The 27,312-nt window shown below is 40.1% G+C and overlaps 1 protein-coding gene across 1 annotated transcript in view; it reads left to right on the top strand.

Moving 5' to 3' along the window:
* LOC103178967 (regulator of microtubule dynamics protein 2) overlaps positions 1 to 27,312 on the top strand; it is a 49,558-nt gene extending 22,246 nt beyond the window's left edge. The window contains exons 2-10 of the mRNA XM_007893986.2: positions 3,005 to 3,218; positions 6,450 to 6,552; positions 7,418 to 7,478; positions 19,998 to 20,073; positions 20,874 to 20,951; positions 23,644 to 23,742; positions 24,423 to 24,476; positions 24,594 to 24,674; positions 26,499 to 27,312. Coding sequence (XP_007892177.2) covers positions 3,005 to 3,218; positions 6,450 to 6,552; positions 7,418 to 7,478; positions 19,998 to 20,073; positions 20,874 to 20,951; positions 23,644 to 23,742; positions 24,423 to 24,476; positions 24,594 to 24,674; positions 26,499 to 26,549 — 817 coding nt within the window. The 3' untranslated portion in view covers positions 26,550 to 27,312. The remainder of the gene's footprint in view (positions 1 to 3,004; positions 3,219 to 6,449; positions 6,553 to 7,417; positions 7,479 to 19,997; positions 20,074 to 20,873; positions 20,952 to 23,643; positions 23,743 to 24,422; positions 24,477 to 24,593; positions 24,675 to 26,498) is intronic.

Below are 27,312 nucleotides of genomic sequence, written 5' to 3'. Positions count from 1 at the left end.
ATACAGAGAGAGATCACTTAACCAAGACTTTTTGCTGCAGGCAGAATACTGAAATTGGAATGATTCAGTGGATTAAGTATCAATGTAGTACTGTATTTGTCTCAGTGACCTCTGTAAATTCCACTCTTCTCCCCAAAAGGTCAAATTTAAAGCAATGTGTTTCAACATTTATTAAACAGATGGATGATTCCACATTTGACCTGAATTTTGGTAAATTGCATTGATGTGTTGGTGGCTATCTCTGTTGAAAACATTACACAAAAATTTCTTAAAGTCTTCTGTGTTGGCATCTTTTTTAAAAAAATGATATATTTTGACTTTCATACAGAATTAAATTTGACTTCCTATATTGTAATAATAATAATAGTGTTTCCTTACTTGACACACCTCTGTTTACCTGGCAGTAAGTAGGAACCTGGTTGTTAGTCAATTGGAGGATCACTTTTCCAGGAATAATCAATTTTAAAAAAATAATAATTTGGTCACTCAATTGACGACTGTTTGTGGGACACTGCTGTCCGCAATTGGCTGCTGCGTTTCACCCACAAAATATGCAGTCAATTCACTTTACGGTATATTCTGTGACGCGTTTTGAGATGTCTCAAGACGTGATAAGGCACTATATCAATTATTGTTACTATAGGGTGACCTCTTGTTTGACCCTGAACTGTCCTTTCTCCTCCTCCACTGGCTCACCCCTCAGGATGCCGAAACCCTCACCCACGCATTCGTCACATCAAGGCTCGATTATGGAAATTCCCTCATCGGCCTTCCCACCTATTCCCTTCACAGGCTGCAGATCATCCAAAACTCTGCAGCTCGTGTACTCTCGCGCATCAGCCTCCACGACCCCATCACTCCCACCCTCGCCTGACTCCACTGGCTCCCCATCCCCCAGAGGATCGAATTCGAGATCCTCATCCTTACTTTTAAGGCCAACCATGGCCTTGCCCCCTCTTACCTCTCTGATCTGCTGACTCCCTACCAACCTGCCCGCTCCCTCCGTTCAGCGGGTTCCGGTCTGTTCCATATCACCCACCCTAACATCGGTGGCCGGGCTTTTAGCTTCTCTGCCCTCACACTCTGGAACTCCATCCCACATTCCCTTCGCCTCGCTTCCTCCCTTGCCTCCTTCAAGACCGGTCTCAAGACCCTCCTCTTCGATCGTGCCTTCGGTCTCCCTCCCACCTCTGTGCCTTCCCTCACCCCTACCCCACCATCCCCCACGCTCGGGTCGTGACCCCTGACTGTCCAGCGACTTGGGACGTCCTCCCAACATGAAAGGTGCTCTATAAATGTAATTTTGTTGTTGTTGTTGTAGGGCACATTGTATATCCTGCAGCACTGTCAGTGAACCGAAATTCTCAAGAGAGACTACTGAGACAGCTGATTTCTTCCTTTCCTTTCAAATTTAGACGTTCCTCTATTCCATCCCATGATTGAATCGCATGATTCAGCGCCCCACTACGCCGCCACACACAGAAACATAATGTGCCTTACAGTGTCCGCCACACTCTCCCTCTTTTTTATACTTCCCGCACATCTCCAAACAGATGTAACGAGGACTTCAAAGGCAATATCTTATTCGTCCTCTAGGAACTCTTCAGCTGCTGGTCCTTTGACACCATATCATCCATACTTTTGAATGAGAAAAACTACTTTTGATTGTCTTCCCCTATTCCCCTTTCCCTTTCCTCTTTTTCCCCTTCCCGTGTATCTGGTTACCTTTCTCATCTTTCACCTTCTTTTGCCTTCCAGCGTTTGCATGTCTTGCTGCTCCTGAGCTCATCCTTCTATAATGCACAGGCTTTATCATCACTTTCCAGCCTTTGGGCAGTCTGTTTTTGTCCCTGTCTCTGCTCCTCTGTGAATGTAGCAAACAGGTTTGACTTTTTTTGCGATGTGGTCTGGGCACGCCAGGGTCCTGACTACAGAAAAAGAATAAGAAACTGTCAGTATGCGCCTGCAATCTCCTTGATTTGTAATCCAGAACATTGTGCAGAACTAAATGAAGAATAGCTCCTTGGTGGAAGTGCCAAACAAAAACTCCTGACAAAACACAACTATGTAAATTTTACTGTTACCATAACATTAACAGACCTGCTCCTGTGAGCAGTCTTCTGTATGAAAAATCATTTTCACAAAATGGAAGAGGCATGTGAATCTTTCACCAGTTTTAAAAATCTGGCTTCCATGAAAGAAAGACTTGAAGTCTTATCAAATTCCTGTGGCTTTCAAAACCCAGACTGTTGTCAGTCCTTGTTTGCCAGAATTATGTCTCAAAGGAATTTCTTTTAAAGATTAGCAACTCATTGTATTCCACCGCAATACCATTTTAATTTGTCTTCCTCCTTTTCGGCAGTTATTATCCCTTCTTATTGAATATGACTTTCTAGTATCTTCTCACCACAGTTTTGATTGAAAACAAATGCAATCAGTGATGCACAAGAACAAACTAGTTTCTCAAGACTGAAATCTCAGATTCTCGGTTAATGTTATGAGGCAGTAAATACAAACTAAAGTATTGTATAAGTAAAGTAATTCAAATTTGTCAATCTTTTGAGCAGTACAATGGAAGGGGTAAAGTTAATTGGCCATTAATTGTAAGGCAGAGTCTGGAAAAATTGGTCACTGGAATGGTTATACTGAACACAGGACAGGCCCAGACATCTGTTGTTGTACACAAATGGGTCATTGTTTTGTTTCCCAAGGAGGGAACGTGTTAACTCCCTGGTTGATATTGATATCAAAGTTGGAGGTGTATGAAATATAAAATCCTAATTTACAGTGAACTTATGCTTAGTGGTACAATATAGCACATTTCAATTTTATTATCATTTTGCTGCATGATTTGCTGCATTGCAATATATGTTACATTTAATACATGTTAATTTTTTTAAAGGAGTCTGTAATAGCATGATACATGATTTGTCACCATCATATGCAGTCCTTTTTATCACTTTTGTTGCTGGAATCTGAAGTACCCACATTTTTTTAATTGCAGCTATATCACAGCATTCACAGACACAGAAGATGAATCTGAAGAGGAAACCGTGATCCCTTCTGCAGTAAACCCTGCATTTGAAAGTCCAGTGAGCAATGTGCATGAAGACCTCAGTGAATTTGATTCCATAATTCAGAGAGCACATGATCTACACAGTGGGACCGTTGAGGAAAAGGAGGAGGGGTTCTGGCTGCTGCTCGAAAAGAAAGATCAGGTCAATATACACTATAGTACATCAAGCAGTGACTTTTTTTTAACTGAATTGTAACTATCAGGCACCTCCAAAACAGAGTTTGCTGTGCCAGATATTTTGCTTTGGAGCATTCTAACATGTCTCATAACACAGAATAAAAACAAATGAAAATATTGGGAGATGAGTTTGAGGCTTGTAATAATAATAATAATAATAATAATAATAATCCTTGCACTTGATATAGCACTTTTCACGTCAGGAGGACGTCCCAAAGCGCTTCACAGAACACACTGTAAAGTGAATTGACTGTATATTTGTGGGCGAACGCGGCAGCCAATTGCGCACAGCAATGTCCCACAAACAGTCGTAGATTGAAAATGACCAATTTAATTATTGTTTTTGATTTTTTTTGGGGGGGTTATTATTAGGTGTGTGGAGTAAGGAAACTTGCCCAAGGTTTTGCCCTGCCTGGAATTGAACTCAGGTCTCTCACTTGCAAAGCGAGTGCTCTAACCGCTGAGCTACAGGACTCCACAGGACTTGACTTGTATCCAAGACCATTAGTTCTGATATGGGTCCATTGCTCTAATGGTAATCCTAAACAAGGGATCTGAGTGAGGCTTTCTGCAAGTCAGAGGAACGGCAAATCCATCACATCAAGCTGCGGTAAATGATTTCTGAAATTACATTGTGTCAGAACAAGACACATTTCACTTTGCTTGTTAAGAAATTTCATTGGCAATAGCCATATCATCAGACTCCAATGTTAGTATCATGAGCTATGTATTCCTTGTGGTAGTATTAGTCACTGCAATTTAATGTATCTTGTAAGCAGTAGTCCCTTCAAGATGGCCCAGAAGCTGCCTCCACTTTATTTTTCAGAAGCCACAGATGGGCCCCAAGTTTAGAGGCACACTGTTATGTATTTTATCTTATTACCAAATTATCTTTCTGTCTGCCTCCCCTTCATGAGGGTTGCATTATGAATGGAGTTCTTTTTTATTTCAGTATCAAATAATGTGGTGGAATTATAGCATGCAGCAGATGTTGTGAGTGTAATAATCCTTGCATTTGATATAGCGCCTTTCATGTCTGGAGGATATCTATTAAGCACCTCACAGGATATACTGTAAATTCCAGTGACTGTATTTTGTAGACCATTTTATTAGTACTGAGTACTTTGCTCCTACAGCTGGGGTGTAGAGGTTTGAATGAAGATTTTGATGAAGACACTGATTTAAACACTCACATCCTATTTGGCCATATTTTCTTGTATTGTACTTCTGGAGCTACCCCACACAAATGGCTCCCTTTCAAAGTATTTTAAAATAAAACACCAAATAACTTCTCCATTTCATGCAAAAATGAAATTCCTAACTCATATAACTCATATATCATCCAAGTGACTGTTGTGCTTTGGTAATCCATTTTGGTGAGTGATTGAGCATACTCAACAATGAGGACAACCCCAGTTAAGCCTTTCTTCAACTGATATCCACACAATGTGCATTGTCAAGCAAGTTTCGGTACATAATGATCTGAAGTATATTTCCTCTTTCTTTCCATTCCCCTTTCTTGTGCTCTGGACAATAATACCCTTGTGGTGCCAGCCTGGTAGAAATTGACTCAACATATCGTATTGTACCTGGAAATGTGTTGGGCTGCATTGTTCAATGCATTTACCCATTGAGGTCAGACCAATGTCACTGCTACTGTGTACAGTATTAACAACAATATTTTACCACAGTGGTTAACCGTTCCTATCAGATAGACTTCATAGCATTTTCACAGAATAAATTGGCAATTGTTTGAAACTGACATGTACATTCCAACCTCCTTTGTGTTTTTTTTGTTAGAGTACAGTGCTTTTTTTGTTAGGGTACATTGGCTTCAATATATGCTATGTTCCCAGCAGTTTGTAGTATAAATATCCATGAAACTTGATAAGATTTCTGCATTATGGCAGGAACAAAACGAGGACCGTCAATGTTGCTTTATGAAGGTTAATTTCTAATTGAGGACCTGGCTGTAATTCAGATTACAATGTTGGCTTGAATGAAGTAAGCTCTTTGGACTATTTGATATTTGCCTTTCAGAATATACACCCTATCGTCCTGGCAACCTGTTCCAGTTGTTAATTACCACCCTCCGATACCAGAAGTGCTTCCTGGTGTCTGTGCTGAAATTGCCCTTTGCAACCCTAAGCCTATGTCCTCTTGTCCTACTGTCTTGGTGAATACAAAAATATCATTTTGGTCTTACTTTTTAATCCCATTCAAAATTTTCTATACTTTGTCTCCTTTCAAGATTGAATAGTCCAAGATTTTCTAGCATAAGTGTAAGTGACCAGTGTGCTGTATTATTTTAATTGCCTGCAATATCAAAGTTCTATCCTTGTGTTGATGTCTTGTTTTACTCACTGGAATGTCCCTGCCTGTGTTTGAATTTTGAAAGTGTACTTGTCCATTCATGAAAAAATGTTTGGAAATGTTATGTTTTGGGTCGGGCAAGAGCTTCTATTATCATGGTTACTTTTTCAATGCAATTTGTATTTAGTATTTTTATTTCCTTTTGATGACACTTTTGATTTACAAGGTGTACCTTAGTGGTTATTAAGCTTTTGATGTGAAACTAGAATAAAGTAGGTCACGAACCGATGTGAGGTGCATTAGGAAAATTCCAGTGACATCAGTGTGGTAACGTTAGAAGATGCTTGTTAAAAAAAAAATTGATTGGCATTTTAGTGATCCTTATTACAACATACAGAAGATCTGATGGGGCTTTCATCAAGGCTTTATTTCCATGAAACCTCAGGCTGGGTGGTCCTATAACAGAAAGATAATGTAAAACCCCAGGCTGGGTGGTTTCATATCGGAGATATGACGTTAAATCCCAGACCGGGTGGTCCTGTATCAAACAGATGACATGAAACCCCAAATTGGTTGGTACTGTATCAGAGAAATGCTGTTATTAAATTCCTGTTTATCTCCTTTGAGATGACTAAAACAAAATAATATTGAGGACTCTCCTGCATTTGAACATGGTTACTCGCCAATTTTAGGCCCCAACTTAGAACTCAAGAGTAAATGTACATGGTATATTTTAGTTTGTTGGCCCTTATATGTAATATGCTGAAACAGTATTGCAATTATTTATAGGAAACTACATTTCTCAGATTATTCTGTGTAATATTTAATGGTAATTTGTAAGGAATATAGTAAATTTACCATGGATTTTTTTCTATTATTTTAGTATGGAGACCAAGTAGAATTTTTATGGAGATTGGCACGGGCATATGGTGATATGCATGACATGACTTCAGATAAAGAAGACAAGAAAAACTATGCTTCAACTGGTGAGCATTGATTTTCCCCTCAATACTCCCTAGAACTTTGCATATCTAAAATACAATGTGATGCTGTGTTAAATAAATCCCTTCTAGGCCATGTTAGCTTGGCTCAGTTGGTGGTAATTTCACCTATAATAATAATATTAAGAATTGCATTTGATAGTGCCTCATCATATCATCAAGATGTCTCAAAGTGCTTCACAGGATTTTACTGTGTAGTGACTGTATTTGTAGGCAAACACAGTTTTAAATCAATGCCAGTGTTTTACTTGTAGACAAGCAAAGCGGCATTGATTTAAAGAAAGCTTCAACTTGAAAAAATGTGTTTGGCAGAGGTGCTAAATGTACAACCTGGATAATATATAACCTGGCTAAGAAGCACTTTGTGACGTCTGAACAACGTGATAAGGGGCTTTATCAAATGCAATCAAATAATGTTATTTTTTATTATGCAGCCAATATGTGGAATTGTGAGCACAAGCCTGCATTTTACATCAGTTAATTAGCTTGGGTTGACAGTTATGTATTTATTTTACATTTATTATTTACTGGGTGATTGTTACTGTAGCTAAAACATGTAAGTATTTTTTTCTTTTGTTAAGATAGATAAACTATACTTGGAAAATATTTTACTTCGCTGCCACAAAGCAAGCTGCTTGTTCGTTTGAACAGATAGAGGTAGTCATCTAATGTCATTTTTTTTTAAAAACTTGAACCATTGGTCCTTTAAATTTCTGAAGAGATATGTGGAATCTGGACTTGTTTTTACATGCATGAGTCAATATTAATCTGGTTAAATGCTGAATGCTGCTGGTATTAACACTCACAAACATGGAATGGTCAAATAAGTGTTTGTAATTTCCTTTTTAAGGTAAGCAAGTAGCTGAGGAGGCAATTAATGTGGACCCTAACAGTGCTGATAGCCACTTGTGGTAAGTCTGAGCAGCCACAAGACCAAGTGTCAAATGAATAGTCAACAGTTTCTGGTGTATCATGCACTTGTTAAGTCAATTACCACAAATTTCAAACGCATTAAACTATTTCCTTTCTGTTTCAATACATTGCACAACCTCTCAGACCTAGAATATAAAGGTGATATCTTTTGGTGAGATCAAATTGTTGACGGTAAAAATTGTCAATACAACAATTAGTGAATACAATTTGTTAAACAAAAAACTTTCAATCTGTTATTTTGTGCAATAATCTGATTTAATATTCTTCGGGATATACCTATGTGTGGGATTGCTCCTGTGCTCTTTATTTCATTACTACCTGGTTCAATTTCTAGGTACCACGGTGTCCGTACACCTATCCAATCGATTGACCCTACCTCTGTACTTTGTCATTAGGGAGGTGGGGAAGAGAGGAAAAAGCAGAAGTGGTTAAATGGAGCATTCAATGTGATTGGGTTAGTGAAATATGCTTAGCAATTGAGTCAGGCTTGATTCATATTCAGGGAAAAGTCTTGTACATGGGTATGGGGAAAGACCAAATTACCCATCAATCTGTTCTAGCATTTTATTTAATTATGGCAAATATGTTAATCCCATTTCCCCTCGTTCCACATTCTCCCAGCTCTTTATATAATTTCACTTCTAGCTCTTATTTTAAGCTCTTATTTTAAAACCATGCTTCCTCCTTCTGGATCTCTAACATCAATTCAACTTCTACTCCTTTGTTCCTCATCTGTAAAAATATGTTCCAATGGTAGTCCTTCGTCTATACAAACAAATAGTTACTCACTAAGGAAGGGTGCTAATGCAAATTATTGTGCAAAGAAGGAAAGGGAAGTCCAAATAAAATAACTTGAAAAAAACAATGCAATTGACATAAACCACAACATTAGGTTAGAAGGGATATTGATGCAAATATGATGTGATATAGTGTATTTCAAGTAGAACTTTTCACATCAGGAGGACATCTCAAAGCACTTCAGAGGATATATTGTAAAGTGTAGTGACTTGTGTGTTTTGGTTTCCGGTTGCACTTTTTCTCTGCACTCAATTTGTGACCATTCAATTTTCTGACCTTCTGTCTTAATCCTCCAAGTTCACAAACTGAGTTTACCCTTTTGGCTTAAGGCACATAATTGGCAACACAAGGCTACATTTATGAAGCCATAAGCTACCAGGGAAAAACATGCTTACTTATGTAGTCTTCTGCCAATTCATGTGCTTCGTTGATCTCTGCTTGTGGCACATTTCGTTGTCAGCTTGTTGAAACTGTTGAACAAGGTCAAACACCAATTTATTTTGAATGGGAAGAATCCTAGTGATTGGCCTACCCTCCCAAGTCCTGCTGATGAGCCAGGGTCAAACAACAATTCATTTTGTCTGCTATCTCATTGCCTACAGCAGGAGAGATATGTAGCCCATATTTGATAAATTCATCCAACTCCTTTGTACTGCTCACAGTGTTCAATATAAAGGTCTTTTTATGGTCAACCGGGTGTCTAACACATGTGTAAACCCATTGCTATGATTCAGTATCCAGACATGTATGCCACTTATACATGGTAATTTCCCTGTGTCTGAAATGGAATGTGCACTCTCCCTGGAGGGATCCACCCACTTATATAATTCCTGATAGCATTAAGTGTGGGTTGGCAAGAGCTAAGGCTTGTGGACCATCTGAAAACTGTCAATGGGCCAGGCTGGCTGGTCTATCATTGGTAGTGTGCTGGAGTACTGTTGACCCGCTTGGCTCAGGAACCAGACGACTGAGATCACCGCATAGGATTGACTCGATTCTGACATTCCGTTGCCAAGCATATCACTTTGGAGCTCAGCTGATATTTATCCAAAACAAGTTTTGTAGCTAATGGACAACTATAATAGTAACTATAAAGAAATGCAGGTTAATAAAACATTGCTTGATGGTTTTGTAAAATGACTGGTTTTGAATTGAAGTGGAAATTTTAATTAATGGTGCTTTCCTTTTGCCACCATTTATTTTATTGTAGCTTTAACTCATCAAAAGTAATGGAAGTGCTTCTTAATCATCTTGATTGACATGAACGAGACATCCACCATATGGCCCTGTTTGATTGTTCTGTTAACTTTTCTCTTCCCCATCCCCCCCAGGCAAGACGTTTATACAGATCTGTTCTTGTCTTGTTCATACAAGTACCAATGTGTTAGCAGTCTGCTGCAATGACAAGTAACTTCCAGAACAAATGCAACATGATTAATAACATTCAGTGATATAAAATTACATTACTACCACATTTATATTATTTGAGGGCTTCCAACATATTAAAGCAGCAGTGAATTATTCTTAATTTGCACAGGCGTTTAATTTCATAGCACTGAGACCTTAATTTTCCAGTTTATCTAGCTAAAATGTACTTTTAATTTGTTTACATTTGTTACTGAGTAAACAAAACGTGCCATCCAAAATACACAGTTACTGCACTTTATAGTATATCCTGTGAAGTGCTTTGAGATGTCCACCTGACATGAAAGGATTATATTAAATACACTGTATAAGGATTTGTGAGGATTTAAATGTGGGATTCCTATGTCTGGCTTGGATCTAACCATGACATTAGGTGGATGGAAAAGCCTCTTGAAACTCCACACTTCTAATCATTCAAAAGTTGATTTGGGAGCAATAAATGAGATGCACACAGCATATTTTGTAGGTAAGTAATGAGCTGCTTAAAATTCAGTTACAGGGCACTTTATCTCGTACCTCAATGTTTGTCATTGACATGTCTCAGTAAGATTGTGCAATGCTAATACTGGTTTGTACTTGATGCAGCTTCTTGAGCCTTAAAATAAAACTGAGAAACATTTATCGTTGAAACAAGATGATGTCATTATAATCTTTCAGCTCCATCCATCCATCTAAGCTTAACATTTTTAAGCCAACACTCATGCTACAACAGGACTCTTTTGAGTACTTGCAAATTAATGTTTGTCTTGCAGCCATTCCCAGCTTCCTGATGCACTGTTTATTAAGTTGCATTTGGTCATAGAAATTATTGATTTTAATTGAGTACAAAAGAATCCTCTGGGATGACTTGCAGCAGCCTTAGAGGTACCAAGAAAGTAAAAGTTCATTCCTGGTCTATGCTGGGTCACCTTGTAGATAAGAAGAGCTGCCAACTGTAAGGTGGTCCGTGGAGACATCCTAAAATGTTCACTACAACAACAAATTAAATTTGTATAGTGCTTTTCATGTTGGGATGCTTCATTCAACGTTGTTTTGGTTTATCTTCCTGTGAAGATCCTATATCTGGCACATAATAAAGTTTTAAGGTCAAATCCCAAAGATTTTTGGGGGCATTTAACTAATCAGTAATGAACCAGTAGAGGAGGAAGTTGGCAACTTCTATGAGGTTCTTCCTTAATGTCATTTATTTTTAACATGTGTGGCACCCATTCTGTTTGCACATGATTTTGTGTTTTGAATATTTCCATATATGTTTCTATCTTTTTTTGAGTTAGCTCATATAAACTCTAGTGGGAGTAAGAATGCTCCAATAAGGGAAAAGAGAATTTAATCAGGATTGCTGCTTCTAATCAGTATCGAGCAACTTTGCTGTGTGGAGAATACATGATCACAGGATGGAGTTTGCTTCTTCCCCCCACCCTCCCTCCTGCATTGTGGAACAGGATTCCAACACTCACTGGCAAGACTATTTATGTGAGGGAGTGGAGGATACTTGACTCCTGTAACTGGTAAAAAGAGAAAATGAACACAATGCCCTCAGGTGGGAAAGGAAGAAAATTGACATGTAAAAAATAAATCTGATTAATGAGGTTATTGTTTAAAAGTTATATATTTTACGTTATATAATTTAAAACGTTTATAAAGGATGAAGTGTTTTTATTTAATACTGGTTCCTGTGCTGCTTGGAGCAGACTTCAGTCATCTGTGGAATGTAAGTGGTCAACGTTCAATAGTAAAATTAGAATGCAAGTGGTCTGGTGTTTTGCTACATTCTTTGAGAGTTGGAGAAACATGAGAGCTGCACCTTCAATTTTTCAAGTTTTTCATCACCCAAGAAGCTTGACATAATGCAGGAGAGAACAGTTTGCTTGATTGGCACCCTGGCCACTCAAGTCACAATCGACTCCCTCTTCCCACAGTTTGTACCATTTTACTGTATGCTCTGCCGGCCTGGCAACCTCCACCATCAAGAAGAAGAGTATACTTGTTTACAGCATAGAGGAAGGTCATTTTGACTGATTGTGTCTGTGCTGGCTTTTTTAAAAAGCAACCCATTCAGTCCCAGAGCCTTTTCCTCAATAATTGGATTTTACTCACCCAATTTTCTGCCTCCTTACCTGAGGCATTGTGTTCATTTTCTCTTTTTAATGGAGTTTTTGTTATACAGGCTTCACGTTGCCTTTAGTTGCGTAATTGCCAGAAGACTGCATCTAGAGAACTGTGCACAATGTTGGTGGTCGCAGTGTAAGGGAAATGTCCAGGCCCCAGAGGTAGTGCAGAGGAGAGCAATGAGGATGACTCCATGTTAGAGGAATGACCTATCTTATGAAAAACAATTAAACAAGCTACTAGTCTTGAAGAGAGGAATCTCAGAGGGGACCTTATAGGGGTTTATAACATTTTAAATAGGATTGAGAAATTAAACCAAGAACAATATTTTTAAATGCACCAGATCAAGAGGACACAGAATCGGGGTTACAAAAGGCAATTTCAGGTCAGACACAAGGAAGTTTTTCTTATCCAGTGGGTAATTAACGACTGGAACAGATTATCAGGAAGTGTGGTTGAGGCCTCAACACTGGACTAATTTTTTTTAAAAAAACTTGATGCTATAATGGGAGGATGGTAGTGTGGGTATTCTAGAAATATGAGATCAAATGGAGGGAAAGGGTTTTTTTCAGCTAAAGCTCCCTTTAATCTTGTGACCCCCACACCCCCCCACCCCCTCCAAGTTGATTCTGCCCTGGACGTAAATCATAACTCCCTAGGTTACACTCCTCGAATCCACGCCATACCCCCAAGGAATACAGTAGTTTGAAGAGAAGCCTATATCCATCCTCTCAAGGCAACTAGAGTGGACAATAAATTCTCGACACAGATTACCCACATTCCAAGACCTCCCTCAGCGAGTTTGTTAGCTAGAGACATGGCGGTGAAATTTGTACAAGGAGTACTTAAAAAAGTTGGCTTGTCTGTGGTACAATTTCTGATAGCATTCTTAGTGCCGCAATATTGTTGAGGGATTTTTAAAAAATTGGACTGATTTGGCTATCATTAACATACTTGTGATTATTATTGTAAAGTATTTGACCCTTTAGGCAAGGGAGGAGTAGGGAAAGTTGTTGAGTAGGCAATGCAAGTTGTTGTACCAGTGGTTTTCAGTTACCAGTTTATGACCAGGGACTTGAGAACAGGCTGACTGTTCTTACTGTTATTGATGCTCAACCTGTTCATTCCAGTCACAAAATCTGGAACAATTGTGGCACATACTCCAACTCAAACTCAGAAGAGGGAAAGCAGTCAGAATACTTTAATAAATAATCCTTGCATTAGATAAAATGCCTTTCGTATCGTGAGGATGTCTCTAAAGTTCCTCATGGGATTTCCTCTAGTGTTGACTGTACTTTGTACCAATCAACCAATTTTGATTGGATTGTTTGTCAAGGCACTGGGAGGAACTCACTTTGGAAGATAGAGTGAGTTTGTGGAATGAAGCGGAGGCAGATGTGTTGTCAAATCCAAAAGGAAATTAGACCATTATTTGTGAAAGAAATAGATTTAAGGATTTGGAGCCAAACAGGTTCTCATTTCCAATACTAAATGCTCATATCGGTCTCGTTGGTCCCACACAGTTAATCGCTAATTATACTAAGTTAGTCAACTGTTCCCTCTTAGCACAAGAGCTAGATGAAGAATTTTTTTTTAACAGTTATTCTTGTATGAGGTTGTATTGGTAGGCATTAAACTACACCTGGATTTGAGTCCTCCTTAAACATCCACATTCCTTTCTGATTCTCCCTCCCACCTCTCTGCCTTCCCTCACCCCTGCACCACCCCTCCCCCATGCTCGGGCCCCAACATCTGGCAGTTCAGCGCTTTGGGACGTGCTCCCGACGTGAAGGGCACTCTATAAATGTAATTTTGTTGTTGTTGTTGATTCACAGGATAAGAAATCTGAACTGTCCCAAATTATCTCCTTGCACAATATTCATCTATCTCAGTGTTGTGCAACTGGCAGCTCGAGGGCCGCATCCGGCCTGGCTGGTGATTTTATCTGACCTGAGACCATTTCCAACTTTCGCTCCCTCCCTCAGCGCTTTGGGACGTCTTCCCAACGTGAAAGGCACTCTATAAATGTAATTTTGTTGTTATTGTTAATGAAGGTTGACCCAGGGCAGTGACAGGAGCCGGCAGTTGGGAGGACGCAGCGTGGAGAGTGAAAATTATACCGTCCGTGACTGCAGTCTGTCAGGAAGGCAAGCGGGTCTCCTACTAACTGCTTCCTTAGCAACTGATGGCTCCTGTTGCTGCAGATAGTGAACCACACAACTGACTGGGAGAGGGGATGTGGGGGGGAGAGTAATTTACAGAGATAGGGAGAGAGAATGATTGAGAGAGAGAGAGATTGACAGAGAGTGGGAGAGTGGGAGGAGTGGAGAGGGTGATTGAGAGAGTGTGCGTGTGTGTGAGAGAGTGAGAATGTGAGGGAGAGGGGGGAGGAAGAGGGTGATGGGGGAGAGAGAATGATTAAGAGAGAGAGGAGAGTGGGTGTGTCAGAGAGAGGTGAGAAGAGGGAATGTATTGACTGAGAGGGGGAGAGAAAGAGTGATTGAGAGGGAGAGAGCAGAGAGAGAGATTGAGAAGTGGGAGAGAGAGTGAGAAGGCAGCGAGAGAGTGTGTGTGATTGAGAGGGGGAGATTGAGAGAGAAAGAGTAATTAAGAGAGTATGAGAGGGAATAGAGAGAGTATGTGGGGGAGAAAAGTGGAGTAAGAGAGTAATTGAGAGTGTGTGAGAGAGAGAGTGATTGAGAGGGGGGAATAGAGAGACGGAGAGGGTGTGAGAGAGTAATTAGCAAGAGAAAAAGAGTGAGAGAGGGGAGAATTGAGGGCAGCGTTCCGTAGTTCACTATTAAAACAGACGATCGTAGTCTCCCTCAGTCGCCGCGATGGTGGGTGTGTGGGACCGAGCATACACACTGAGATATGTGCCTTGCAGTTTCCTAACCGAAAGCTCGCTGTTTCTCCAGTAAACAACATATCTATGTCCTTCATTCCACCCCCTCCCCCCCCCCCCCCCACCCTCCTTCTGCGACCTCCCAACCTGGCTGTTTTCTTTGCAGAGCAAACACCAGCTAGCTTCATGCCATCTGCCCCCACCATCGCCATTTTGCTCCCGCTCTCAGGAGTCCCATTCCTGGAGTCCCTCCTAATTGCTCCCTCCCCTCTTTCAAGGCACATCAAGACCTAACGCTTTCGGTCATCTTTTTCCCTTACCTTCCTACCTCTCTTAGCTCCCACCCACAGCTCAGGTGCTCAGCCGACAGTGTTGTGCACTTTGAGATGTCCTTTCAACATGAAAAAGGTGCTGTGTGAACGTTGTTATGTTTCTGGAAGGGAAACACAAAATATTGCTCATGCAGCCCGCGGACCTTTCTCAAATAGAGAATGTGGCCCATGGCAACCAAAAGGTTGGACCACCCTGATCTATCTCAACACTTTCTGATATATATTGGTTACTTAAATCTGATTTCAGAATGTTATTCTAATATGAGATTAAATGGCTCCAAAAGGACGCATCCCCTCCATTGGGAGCCTCATTTTATAAGCGTACGGGAGCTGTTAGTATGCCTTGCAATCACTTGAAATCAACCAATCCTCCTGCTCTTATAGCTATCTATTAAACATTCACACCATGGACGTGTTTACGGGTCCAGGAATGCTTTCGCTGTGAGCTGCCAACAAGCTTTACTTAGCTGTCAAGATCTTTTCCTGTTTTGATGCAGTTATAAACGTCAGATAGACCAGGTCACATCTGTGATCAAATCTTCATGCATTTGGCTTTATAATAGCTATCAGTCCAAATCCAGGAGTTGTTTTCAGCCAATTAAACATTTTTGAAAACAAAATTGCATGTATCTAGCAAGATAGACAGTGGGAACCAGGAGAAAGAAGAATGAAGGTTGAAAATTAGCTCAGTTTTAAAACTAGGCTTTTTTAAGTAAGTAAGACACAGTGAAGTGTGTTTGTCTACAAATTACAAAATACACAATCATTACACTACAACAAATCCTATGAAATCTATTGAGATGCCCTCCTGATATGAAAGGCGCAATATCAAAAACTAGGATTACAGAGGTAAATGAAACGAGATCAGACGTAGGGAAATGGAACAACCGAACAATCAATGTTGTTATTCAGTTTAATTTAAAATTGTTCTTACTGTAATGTAATAAATGTATTTTATAACACTGCTATACAATATGGAAAAATGGAAAAATGCTTCATGCATGGGTATTGCTGCCTTGTGCGTGTATATCTGAGACTGCGTGGAACCCCTGCTGAGATCAGCTGATTCAGTACAGGCCAGGAATTAAACCAGGAAAATTCAGACTCCATATACTTATTTGAACCCTAGCTGTACCTTTACCACTGAGCACTCCAGGAGATTATTCCATTGAATTAAAATATCACGGCCAAATATTTCTCACACTAAACCAATATAAATTAATTAAACCAATATAAATAACCTTTAGGTTTTTTATCTTCTAAATCTAGAAAGATAAGTGTGTTTCACTTAAGTCAAATTACTGACCACAAGCAGAAAAGTAGCTCTTGTCCGCTTGGGACAATAATGTAATATTAGAGGCATTTGAAACACATCACCATTGTGTTTCAACAGTTCACCTATAAATAATCATTAAACAAAATAGTCACTAAACAGTCACTACAGTATATCCTGTGTAGCACTTTGAGAAATCGCAACAGCGTGATAAGGCTCTATACAAATTCTAGGATTATTATAAACTTTTTTAGATTCTTCAATTGTACCAATGCTTCGAAGCCTGGCAGAAATCCAAAGCATTGCATATTTTTAACAGCAAGCTTGTAAACAGGTCAGAACAGAGCTTGTTCTATTATTTTTCAAAAAGAGTGATACTTCGAGGAAAACTTCTAAAGTTATTGCTGAGTCCCACCTTCTCCCCTCCTTCCAGAAACCCCACAGGCAACTTTTACCTCCACTTGAAGATCCATCGAGGTTGGTAAAACTCTCCCTCTGCTGGTGCAAGTGTGACACTGCAGGCAAGAAACCTAGAAAACTGCTTGAGAGCTGGAGTGGCAATGCTGAAGATTCAATTCTATTTACTTTATATGGAAAACACAAACACTGTATGAAACTAAGCACATAAATATGTGACTTATTCTAAATTTATTCTATAATGCAACCAACATTCCTCACTGAGAAAGCCATGCATCTCACCTAAATTCATTTTTACTGACCACAAGTTTTATATAAGTAAAGCATTTTGAATGGCCGGTAAACAGTGAAGATGACTGCCCAGTTTATTCTTTTGTGTGGAAATTAAATTCTCTTTTAATGAGTGTGGGATAGTGACCACAATAGCTCAACAACAATCATTTTGTCTTGGAAAACGACACAATCATGTAACTAATCTCTAGTACAACTTTAGACAGGCAAACGTCAGGGGTATGTGGAGAATGAGTAATATTTCTAGCTAGGAACATTAAGGCAGATTGTAAGAGTTTTTATAAATGCATTAAATGGAATAGGCCAGCAAAGAAAATGTGAGCCCATTATAGGCAGAGACATGGGGGATAAGGATATGGCAGAGTCCCTAAATAAATGGAGGTCTCAAGACCTTTCTTCAACCATGCCTTCACCTCCCCTCTCGACTCTCTACCCCCTCCTCGCTCCCTCCCTTCCCTCCCCCTGACCATTTCCCCCCTGCTCGGGTCCTGACCTAACTGTCCAGTTGGGACATGGGCCTTGGCACGTCCTCCCGACGTGAAAGACGCTCTATAAATGCCATCTTGTTGTTGTTGTAAATACTTTGCTTCTGTCTTCACGTTAGAAGACACAAGAAGTTTACCAGATATAGAGATGAACCAAGGGGCTAATGACAGGGAGCAACTTAGGGAAATTTACATTAGCAAAGAATTGGTGCTAGGGAAATTGTTGGCATTAAAAAGTGACAAATCCCCTGTACCTGATGGTTTGCCTCCTAGGGTTTTAAAAGAGGTAGCTCATGAGATAGTGGAGGCCTTGTGTCTAATCTTCCAAAATTCTTTGGATTCTGGAACGGTTCCCATTGATTGGAAGAACGCAAACATCACACCACTATTTAAGAAGGGTGGGAGAGAAAAGATGGGGAACTATAGACCAGTTAGTCTGACATCGGTGGTAGGGAAAATTCTAGAATCCTTAATTAAGGATGTTGTAGTGGGATACTTAGAGGATCACAATATGATTAGACAGGCATTTGATAAGGTGCCGCATAAAAGGTTGATCCACAAGATTAGGGCCCATGGAATTAAGGGGAATATATTAGCATGGATTGAAGAATGGCTAACAGGAAGAAAATAAAGAGTAGGGGTAAACGGGTCCTTCTCAAATTGGCGGGATGTGACCAGTGGAGTGCCACAAGGATCAGTGCTTGGGCCTCAACTATTTACAATCTACATCAACGATCTAGATGAGGACATCGAACTTAATATATCCAAATTTGCGGATGACACTAAACTAAGAGGGAGAGTAAACACAGAGGATGACATTAAAAAAAATGCAACGAGATATAGATAGGATAGGTGAGTGGGCAAATAGGTGGCAGATGAAGTATAATGTAGGGAAGTGTGAGGTCATCCACCTAAGTGGCAAAACCAGTAGAGCAGATTATTTTTTAGAAGGGGAGAGACTAGATAGTGTTAGCGTTCAGAAGGAATTGGGTGTCCTTGTACACCAGTCACAAAAAGTTAGTTTTCAGGTAAAGCAAGCAGTTAGGAAGGCTAACGGTATGTTGGCATTTGTTGCAAAAGGGTTAGAATATAAGAATAGGAAAGTCTTACTGCAAATCTTCTTCACTCAGAGGGTAGTAAATTTATGGAATTCTCTACCTCAAAGGGCTGTAGATGCTCAGTCCTTGAACATATTCAAGACTGAGATTGATAGATTTCTTGTGGATAAAAGGATATGAGGATAAGGCGGGTAGGTGGAGTTAGAATAGATCAGCCATGATCTTATTGAATGGCGGGGCAGGCTCGAGGGGCCGAATGGTATATTTCTGCTCCTATTTCTTATGTTCTTAATGTTCTTATGTCAGCTAAGTGACATGGATTATGATGGGCTACTCGAGGACAAATCAGTTGAGGATAACATAAGAGGAAGAATCCCAATAAATGGGTATCGGCATCAATTCAAATTATGTACAGAGAAGATGGCAATCGCTGACGGATGAATGGGAGAAAGGGAAGTGCATTTTTTTAAAAAAAGGTGGATTCACAAGTTCTAATGAATTGCATGATTCTACTTAAGATCAACAGATATCTTTCAAAAACATTCTGCAGTCCATGCTGGACTAGCACCTACCGCATTGTGGCAGGGCAAAAACACTCAAAATAGATCAACAGGAAAATAAAGAAATTAAGTCGAAAAGGGAAGATTTACAAGGAGAAAGGAAGGGCCTGAATACAAGACAGTACAGAACAAGGTCTAACAGAGATCAAGGGAGCTAAGAAAGACCTGAAAAGAGATATAGTCCAAATGCAAAACATAACACCCCCCACCTCCCCCGAAAAATAAGAGGGTAGTTGGGGAAGGTGGGATGACGTTAATCCTAAAGGAGAGGGTTAAAAAAGAGAATGAATGGGAGATAGCAAACTTATTACAGGCTGTTGTGGCTGTTTTGTCACCAAGGAGCACACCCCCCCCCACCCCCATTATTCGATAACTTCAGTGCTCATAGTAGGAATGTGTAATTGCTGTCTTTTGGGACTGAGACAAAATGTGGGATGGACCAGGAAGGGTCTTTTCATTGACTAGAATTTGGGTGGTTTCTCTCACAATGTCTGATGTAGAATTTTTATCCAATATTGTGTAAGTACTTACAAAATAAGCTCTGGTTCTGTAAGTTTTGACCTAACTTTGTTAACATAAATGGGTGTCGGCATCAATTGAAATTATGTACAGAGAAGATTGCAACTGCTGACGGGTGAATGGGATAAAGGGAATTGCAATTTTTAAAAAAAAACGTAGATTCACGAGTTCTAATGAATTGCATGATTCAATTTAGATCAATAGACAATTCAGATTAAATATATTGCTTGGGAGGTGCTGCAGAGGTTTGAATTGTCATTACTTTAATTTTTTTTCAATATTCTCTGTATCCAATTACCAAAGCATTAACGTGTCTGTGCTTTTCTGCCAACAGCCCTTGGTCGAACATGTACGAATGTTTCACTTCTGTTTGGCTTATTTGTAGGTTTGCAGTTCTCTGCGGCTATCTTTCAATGAGTGAAAGTATTCAAAACAAAATCAAGAATGGCTATCTATTCAAGGTAAATTGGGCAGTCTTGCTAATCAGCTGCACTGCTATAATACTCACTACTTAAATATTCTCTTTGCTAAGCTCTGAGTTTCCGATTGGTGAACAGCCTGAGGGAACTTCTTGGATTTACGCCTATGTTTCCATCATGAGATGAATTGTACTTGTTCATACAGAAATGTTCTCATAGTTTTCTCATATTTGTTTCAATCTGCAGTGATACTGTATAACAACAAATGGTTTTGTACCGTATGCAGTATGTATTCTAAGCTTCAACTTGGCTACTTGAATTTATAGAGCCCTCTTTTTGATTTTTGTCTGATTCACTTAATGCTACTGTCAGTTGGTAAATCGACAGTTGCCATTTCCAGTAGTTCTTTACAAATGTAGAATAATGTTCAGACGAATTACAAGCACAAATATGAAGTGTGTTGATTCTGAGCTGTATTATGACCACAATAGGTGCAAATATAAAGCCGTCAAATATGAAATCAGAATTACAAAGTCAAATCCCCCCAAAAAAGTGGGTTGCATTCCTGGTCGGATAAATTACTGTCTTGAAATGCGAGAACCCAAATAGGCCACTGGGAATGGATTGAAAAGAAATACAATACAATTTGCTGTACATATTTTAAAACCCCAGGGTTAAAGGTTGTCCAGAAATGTTGCATTCAGAAAATGGAGTAGCACAGTGTTTTCTGAAATAGTGCATGTCTTTATTTTTACCCTTGTTAGATTTCCATTACACATTGTGGTATTCTATACTAATAAGCTCACATTTGCTAAATTCATTCTTGACATTTCAATCCATAGGAACATATAGACAAAGCAATTGAACTGAGGCCACAAGATCCTCAGCTATACTACCTGCTGGGAAGATGGTGCTATGAAGTAAGTTGATGAATTTGAGTTACCTTTTTTCAACAAAAGTTGTTTCTCTGATCACTGGGGAAAGATAGTGAAATGATTTCTCTCACTTTCTACCCCCCCCTCCCCATTTTGGCAGGCACTGGCCTGTTCCATGTCCTCCCCCCGCACCTTTTCCCCCATAGCAAGTCTTCCCAATGTTTCCTTTCCTTTCCAAAGTTCTTTCTAGCCTACAGCCCTGCACTCTATTCTGTTCAACAAGGTATGCACCTGGGCTGATTGCTGCCAAATGAAGTTCAATGGTGATGTACATAGGAAGTACAAAGTGGAGACTCATGGCTGGGATAGAACTTGCCTCGGGGTATATTGAAAGCGAGGTAGTTTCACTCATCTTTCACCATGTCCAAACAGTGTGAGGCATCAATAAGCATTGAAGCTAGGCTGCCAGAGTACATTACCAAATCAGTTACATTCAGATGCCCAGAAGTCATGCTGAAGCTATACAGTGGATGGTGATCTTCTCTAACTGAGATCTTTCCTGACAGTTTCTCCAATCTTAACATGGGCTGGTCATCTTAGCTGAGTTGGTAATACTTTCACCTCCAGCCCCATGTTGAAATCTGAGCTCACAGTCTCAGTTCAGACTTCAGTGCAATCTTGGAGGAGCGCTGAATTGATGGAGATGTCCTTCAGATGAGACGCTGAACTGACACCAGCAACAACAAATTGCATTTATATTACGTTGGGAGGACATCCTAAGGAGCTAGGCAGTCAAGAGTGGTCTGCACCGAAGCTGGGTATTGGAGTTGAGACAGGTGGAGGGCAAGGGGGGTGGGGGTGAGAGGATGACCAAAGATGCGGTTAAAGAGGAAGGTATTGAGATGGGCCTTGAAAGAGGCAAGGGAGGGGGCGAGGCGAATGGACTCCAGGATTGCGTTCCAGAGGGTGGGAACAAAAAGCTGAAGGCCCAACTGCCAATGGTGGAGCAGGCAGGACGTGGAACATGGAGCAGGAAAGCGCCGGTGAGCGGTGGAAGCGGGCAGAATGGTAAGGTTTTTGCAGGTTACAGATATAAGGAGGGACAAGAGCATGAGGGCTTTAAAAGTGAGGACAAGAGTTTAAACTCTACCCTCTGGGGAGTGACAAGCCAGGCAGCCTGTTCTTCAGGTAGCTGTCAGATTCCATGATGTGATTTAATTCTGTTCTGTTCGACCCTGAGCTGTTCTTTCTTCCTCGTATCCGCGCCACAACTGGCACCGCCTTCCATCACCTCTGGAATATCGCCAGACTACGGCACTACCTCACCCCTCACGCTGCTGAAACTCTGGTCCACGCCTTTATCACCTCAAGGCTGGACTATGGGAACTCTCTCCTCGCCGGCCTTCCCGGCACCTCCCTCCACAAGCTGCAGGTCATTCAGAACTCTGCAGCTCGTGTACTGTCCCGCACCAGGCTTCGCGACCACATCATTCCCACCCTCGCTCACCTCCACTGGCTCCCCATCCCCCAGAGGATCGAATTCAAGATCCTCATTCTCACCTACAAGGCCATTCACGGCCTTGCTCCCTCCTACCTCTCCAACCTACTATCCCCCAACCTACCTGCCCATATCCTCCGTTCCTCTGGCTCCGGTCTGCTCTACATCTCCCGCCCTAACCGCCCTACCATCGGTGGCCGGGCCTTCAGCCTCTCAGCCCCGAGGCTCTGGAACTCTATCCCCCAGTGCCTTCGCCGCTTCCTCCCTTTCCTCCTTCAAGGCCGGTCTCAAAACCTTTCTCTTTGACCGTGCCTTCAGCTCCCCTCTCGACTCTCTACCCCCTCCTCGTTCCCTCCCTTCCCTCCCCTCACCCTGACCATTTCCCCCCTGCTCGGATCCCGACCCAACTGTCCAGCGCCTTGGGACGTCCTCCCGACGTGAAAGGTGCTCTATAAATTAAATCTAGTTGTTGTTGTTAATGATGGTATTCACAAAGAGAGGGCAGTTTCTCCCGGTGACTTGGTGAGCAATCCTCCAGATAAGGTTGGCCGTTTGCTTCATGTCAGTTTGTGGGTCCTTTCTGTGTGCAAAATGGCTGCTGTGTCTACCTACAAAAACTGTCCCTACACTTGACGGTATTCACTGTAAAGAGTATAAATAATTACTGTAATTATGTGATAAGGCTGCTCTGCAGCCCTCCCATCTAGTGGCCCAGCTGAGATTTGCCTGGTGAGTCCACAAAGTTAATAGAATTAAAAAAATAACTTGAGCTATTGAATTAGTCACGGAGTACAAAGCATCTTGCACTAAACCTGTGGGGCACTGTTGCATACAAAGAAGATGTGGCAAACGTAATGTTGGAACAAAAAGGAAGGGGGCAAAAAAGATCAGAGCGAAATGTAAAGAAAACATAGTTTTTAATGAAACTACCTTTACAAAGAATTACATAGAATTATTTTGGTCAACCAGGTGTCCCAACATGTGGAAGTCCATCACCATGCTTAAAGCAAATGAGATGCAGTACTTTGAAAGCATTTAAAACAACAGTTGTAAAATAGAACTCAATTCCTCTTTATAAATATAGTTTTCCTGAATGTTATTGTATAAGAAATGTACCTCTCTTTTTCCAAAATTGACACTTTTCTGTGCATTGTAATGGTATGACATTCGTTGAGATTTGCCCCACTGAATTGAGGCATCGCTGTACTTGCTGAAGACATTTGACACATTTGCTTTCAGGTCTCTCAGTTGTCATGGTTTGAAAGAAATATAGCTGCTACACTCTTCGGAGACCCACCAAATTCATCCATAGGGGAAGCTTTGAGATGTTTCCTCAAGGTAATGCAATTCAGCTTGTGCCAAATGCAATTCAGGTTGTGTGGAATGCAATTCAGGGTTATTTATAGTCTAAATATCTTGCTTGGTCTCCAGTTCAGTTACTCAACCAGGGGAAGAATTTGATTGATATAGTTGGCGGTTTATATATTTATGCAGAGCTGAATATCTGCATGAACTGAGACCAGCCTCTCAGTGGATATCAAAACAGTTTGGATAATTTGTGTTTGTGTGATATGTGCTTGTGTGACTGTCCATCTGTAATCTGCACCTACTTGTACAGTTCCAGTTCATTAACATTACAATCCAGAACACCATGCATACAGCTAAACTAAATTCCTGACATTGCAGCCTGACTTGACTTCTGTCTCAGAGCCACTGCAGATATTGGCCATGTACAGTTCTGGTGCCTTCCATTATTGCATCTTTATTGCCAAGAAACCAATGAGATAGGGGATCCAAATTGTACAATCAGTAACACATTTTCATCACACACAAATTGAAAATGTTATACAATTACTATAAAAGTTTTCCTGGATTAGTTCTGTAAAATATTTATGTAGAATTAACAGACGTTAATGTAGATTGAGCACTGTTAATTGCACGATATGGCAAGTTGCTTATATTCTGGAATAGAAATGAATATTCCTTGCTATATATTAAATTTGCCTCTGATGTTCCAGGTTGAGGAACTACAGCCACATTACTCCATGTATAATTGCATCTGTTTAGCAAAGGTAAGCTATATATATTACACTTTAGAAATATTATCACTATTTTAAGAACAAGTCATGTGTGCTGTGATTTTTCAAGCTGTTCAATAAAATATGTAGAAATGCCTTTTCACTTTTTAGTGTTACAGAGAACAAGGACAGAACATCAAAGCAAAACAATGGTGTGATAATGCAGCAACATTTCCTGTAGTTTCTGCTGAGGTACCAAAACGATACTTGCATTTAATGTTGACCCCTTTGATGCAATGCCTTCACACAATACTTTGTTTTGAAATGTTGTTGGGACTCTTACATAGGCAAACACATCAGCCCTTCTTTGCCACCACATCCCACAAACAGCAATGAGATAAATGACAAGCACTCTAGAGATTTATTTTAATTGTTCTCTTCCACCTCCCAGACAGAAACTGAATGCAACAGATTATAGGTATTTCTGGCTCAGTCATGCATGTGATATACGAGGACATCCATCATTAAGAGTATCCAAACCAAAGTACTGAATTTCACATATGCATGGAAATTGCTTTTTGTCTGGTATGGGAGGTGCACTCTCTCCACAGAGGATGCATCTTTCTTATCTAATCCCAGAGAATGTATGGTATAGTTGTGGAGAATGTGCATTAGAGTACTGCTGCAATTACCCAGCTGAATCCACATACATTGCTCTATTCCTCCTTTTCTGGGATAACAAGATATATTCAACCATATTTCCATCCTCTCTGCTGATACATCAGTGAGTAAAACAAATGAACTATCAAAAGGCACAATATTCTCTAACCCATGATTTTTTGATTCCGTATTTTTTCCTCTTCCTTGAAACCTGGATAGTCCCATGTTTCAGTCACCTCACATTTTCGTTTCAGAGTGTGCTCCTGTTTGGAAAGTGCCACTCATCCACTTACCAGGGGAAGTTCTCTTCCAGACTTAGTGATCTGAAAATCAAGTCACTTCAACAGTTTGCAAGCAGTATCAGTCTTCTTTTCATTCGCCAATGCACAAGTGACTGATTCCCACGGGGAAAATGAGAGTGGGTGGTGACTTGCCCCTTTGGGAGAGTTACTTTTGATACCTGTGATATTAGGATGTCTCTAATCATGCTCTCATTCCGCCAGCTCAGATATTATTCGCCTGGTGTGTGTCTGTGTGCCTTAAACAGTTAGCATAATGTCCATCTGGGATGATACACAGGTTTAAGAATTGCACGAAGAGGAGGCTCAGCTTCACCCCCACCAACCAACAACATTTTGTTAATGGCTCATTTTGTTACCTCCTTGTGGAAAGATGTGAAGTTTGGCCTCTTCCCATTCTTGTTTTCTGGAGCAGGTTCTCTTTGCTTTACTCAATCCTATTTTTTTAAAAGTTTTTCACACCCAAATATTCCACGTCTGATGAGGGATCAGGCCTGATGAGCTGATCTTGATCTGATAGTCCTCCAGGCCTATTTCAGATTTCCAACATTCCAGTATCCTATTTTTTTTGCAAGACTGAGGCAGAAAATCAGGAGATCAAGGAGTTATGAAGAGTTTATTATTTTAATTTTTATTTGGTCAGCCAGGTTACTGATGCATATATGTTCTATGGTGGCAACTTGATGGTCTGATGACCCTTTTGTTCCAAATTCTATTACAATTTTTCAGGGAATTATTAGTAACAGCAGCAATTATAATCTTGACAAAGCTCTAAAATACTTGCATTATATTGTCAAACCAAGTACCATCCATAAGGTTACAGGTGAATCTCAGAGATCTGGACTGATATATGTATATCAAAAGTACAAAACTAATGGGTAATGCTCCTAATAAAACTATTAGGAGCAGATGAATGATGAGTAAAATTCAGACAATTTACTTGCATGCTTTTTACTCTTTGGCTAGTTTTACTATTTCACAGTGGCTTCCTTTTTTGAAATTTGCTAAATTTGTAAGGTCTTGTGTGAATGACCAATCCAAGCTTGAAGAGAGGTTTTGTAAAATAATTTGTGCAATCTTTATTCCCCCCCCCCACTCCACCTGATGCTCTTTGCAGGACCAGAAAGCTCAGAAAGAATTGGAAAGACTGCTGAATCAGCTGGAGTAAATAACATAGAACTTCTTCAGTTTTAATTATGCGAGAAAAATTAAATGTTTCGACTTTGCTGATTTAATGTATTGTAAATTTCAAAGTGCAGAGTAATTCAATTAAAGTACATGGAGCAATACAAGCAGAAAGGACTCTTGTGGGACTTGATAGAAATAATTGCAGCAAAAAATCACTGAATCATGGTAGAAAAAATCTTTTACTATACCTCAGGGGGATCTGGTCCACGGCCTTTGTAACTGATCTCACTAACATTCTTAGCACCTTGAAAATATCTGTGGTACCAAAGATCTAATTCTTAAAACAATTGTTTGTGGGTTATTTGTTGCTGTTCTGTAGAATTGTGATTGCTGGAACAGCAAAAGAAGTTTTGGACAATTGATGTTTCTTAGTAACTTATAAGACACTACTTCACATTTATACCAAAAACTTCATTCCCTAAATGTGACTCAAAGCACTGGCATTCTTAACCATCCAAAAGCATAAATATCCACTTGTATTATAGATTTTAAAAAGAGTTCTATAAAGTATATTTGGTTACAATGATGCATTTACATGATATAACTATATTTTATAAATTTTCAGATTAACAACTGACGAATGTAGCTGAATGTGATCACGCTTAAATTTGCACTAGCTTTTAACAGAGAAAGGGAATTCTTCTTTCACAGTGAAGTTTGCGTTTTGTGATTTCCTTTGTAAAATGTAATTTGTGTGCAGCATTTTGTTCTCTGAATTGAGTGCAATAAAACTGAAAAATCTT

This window comes from Callorhinchus milii, unplaced genomic scaffold (assembly GCF_018977255.1).
Source record: "Callorhinchus milii isolate IMCB2004 unplaced genomic scaffold, IMCB_Cmil_1.0 Scaffold3, whole genome shotgun sequence".
NCBI lineage: Eukaryota > Metazoa > Chordata > Chondrichthyes > Chimaeriformes > Callorhinchidae > Callorhinchus > Callorhinchus milii.
This window is presented reverse-complemented; position numbering and strand designations above follow the sequence as displayed.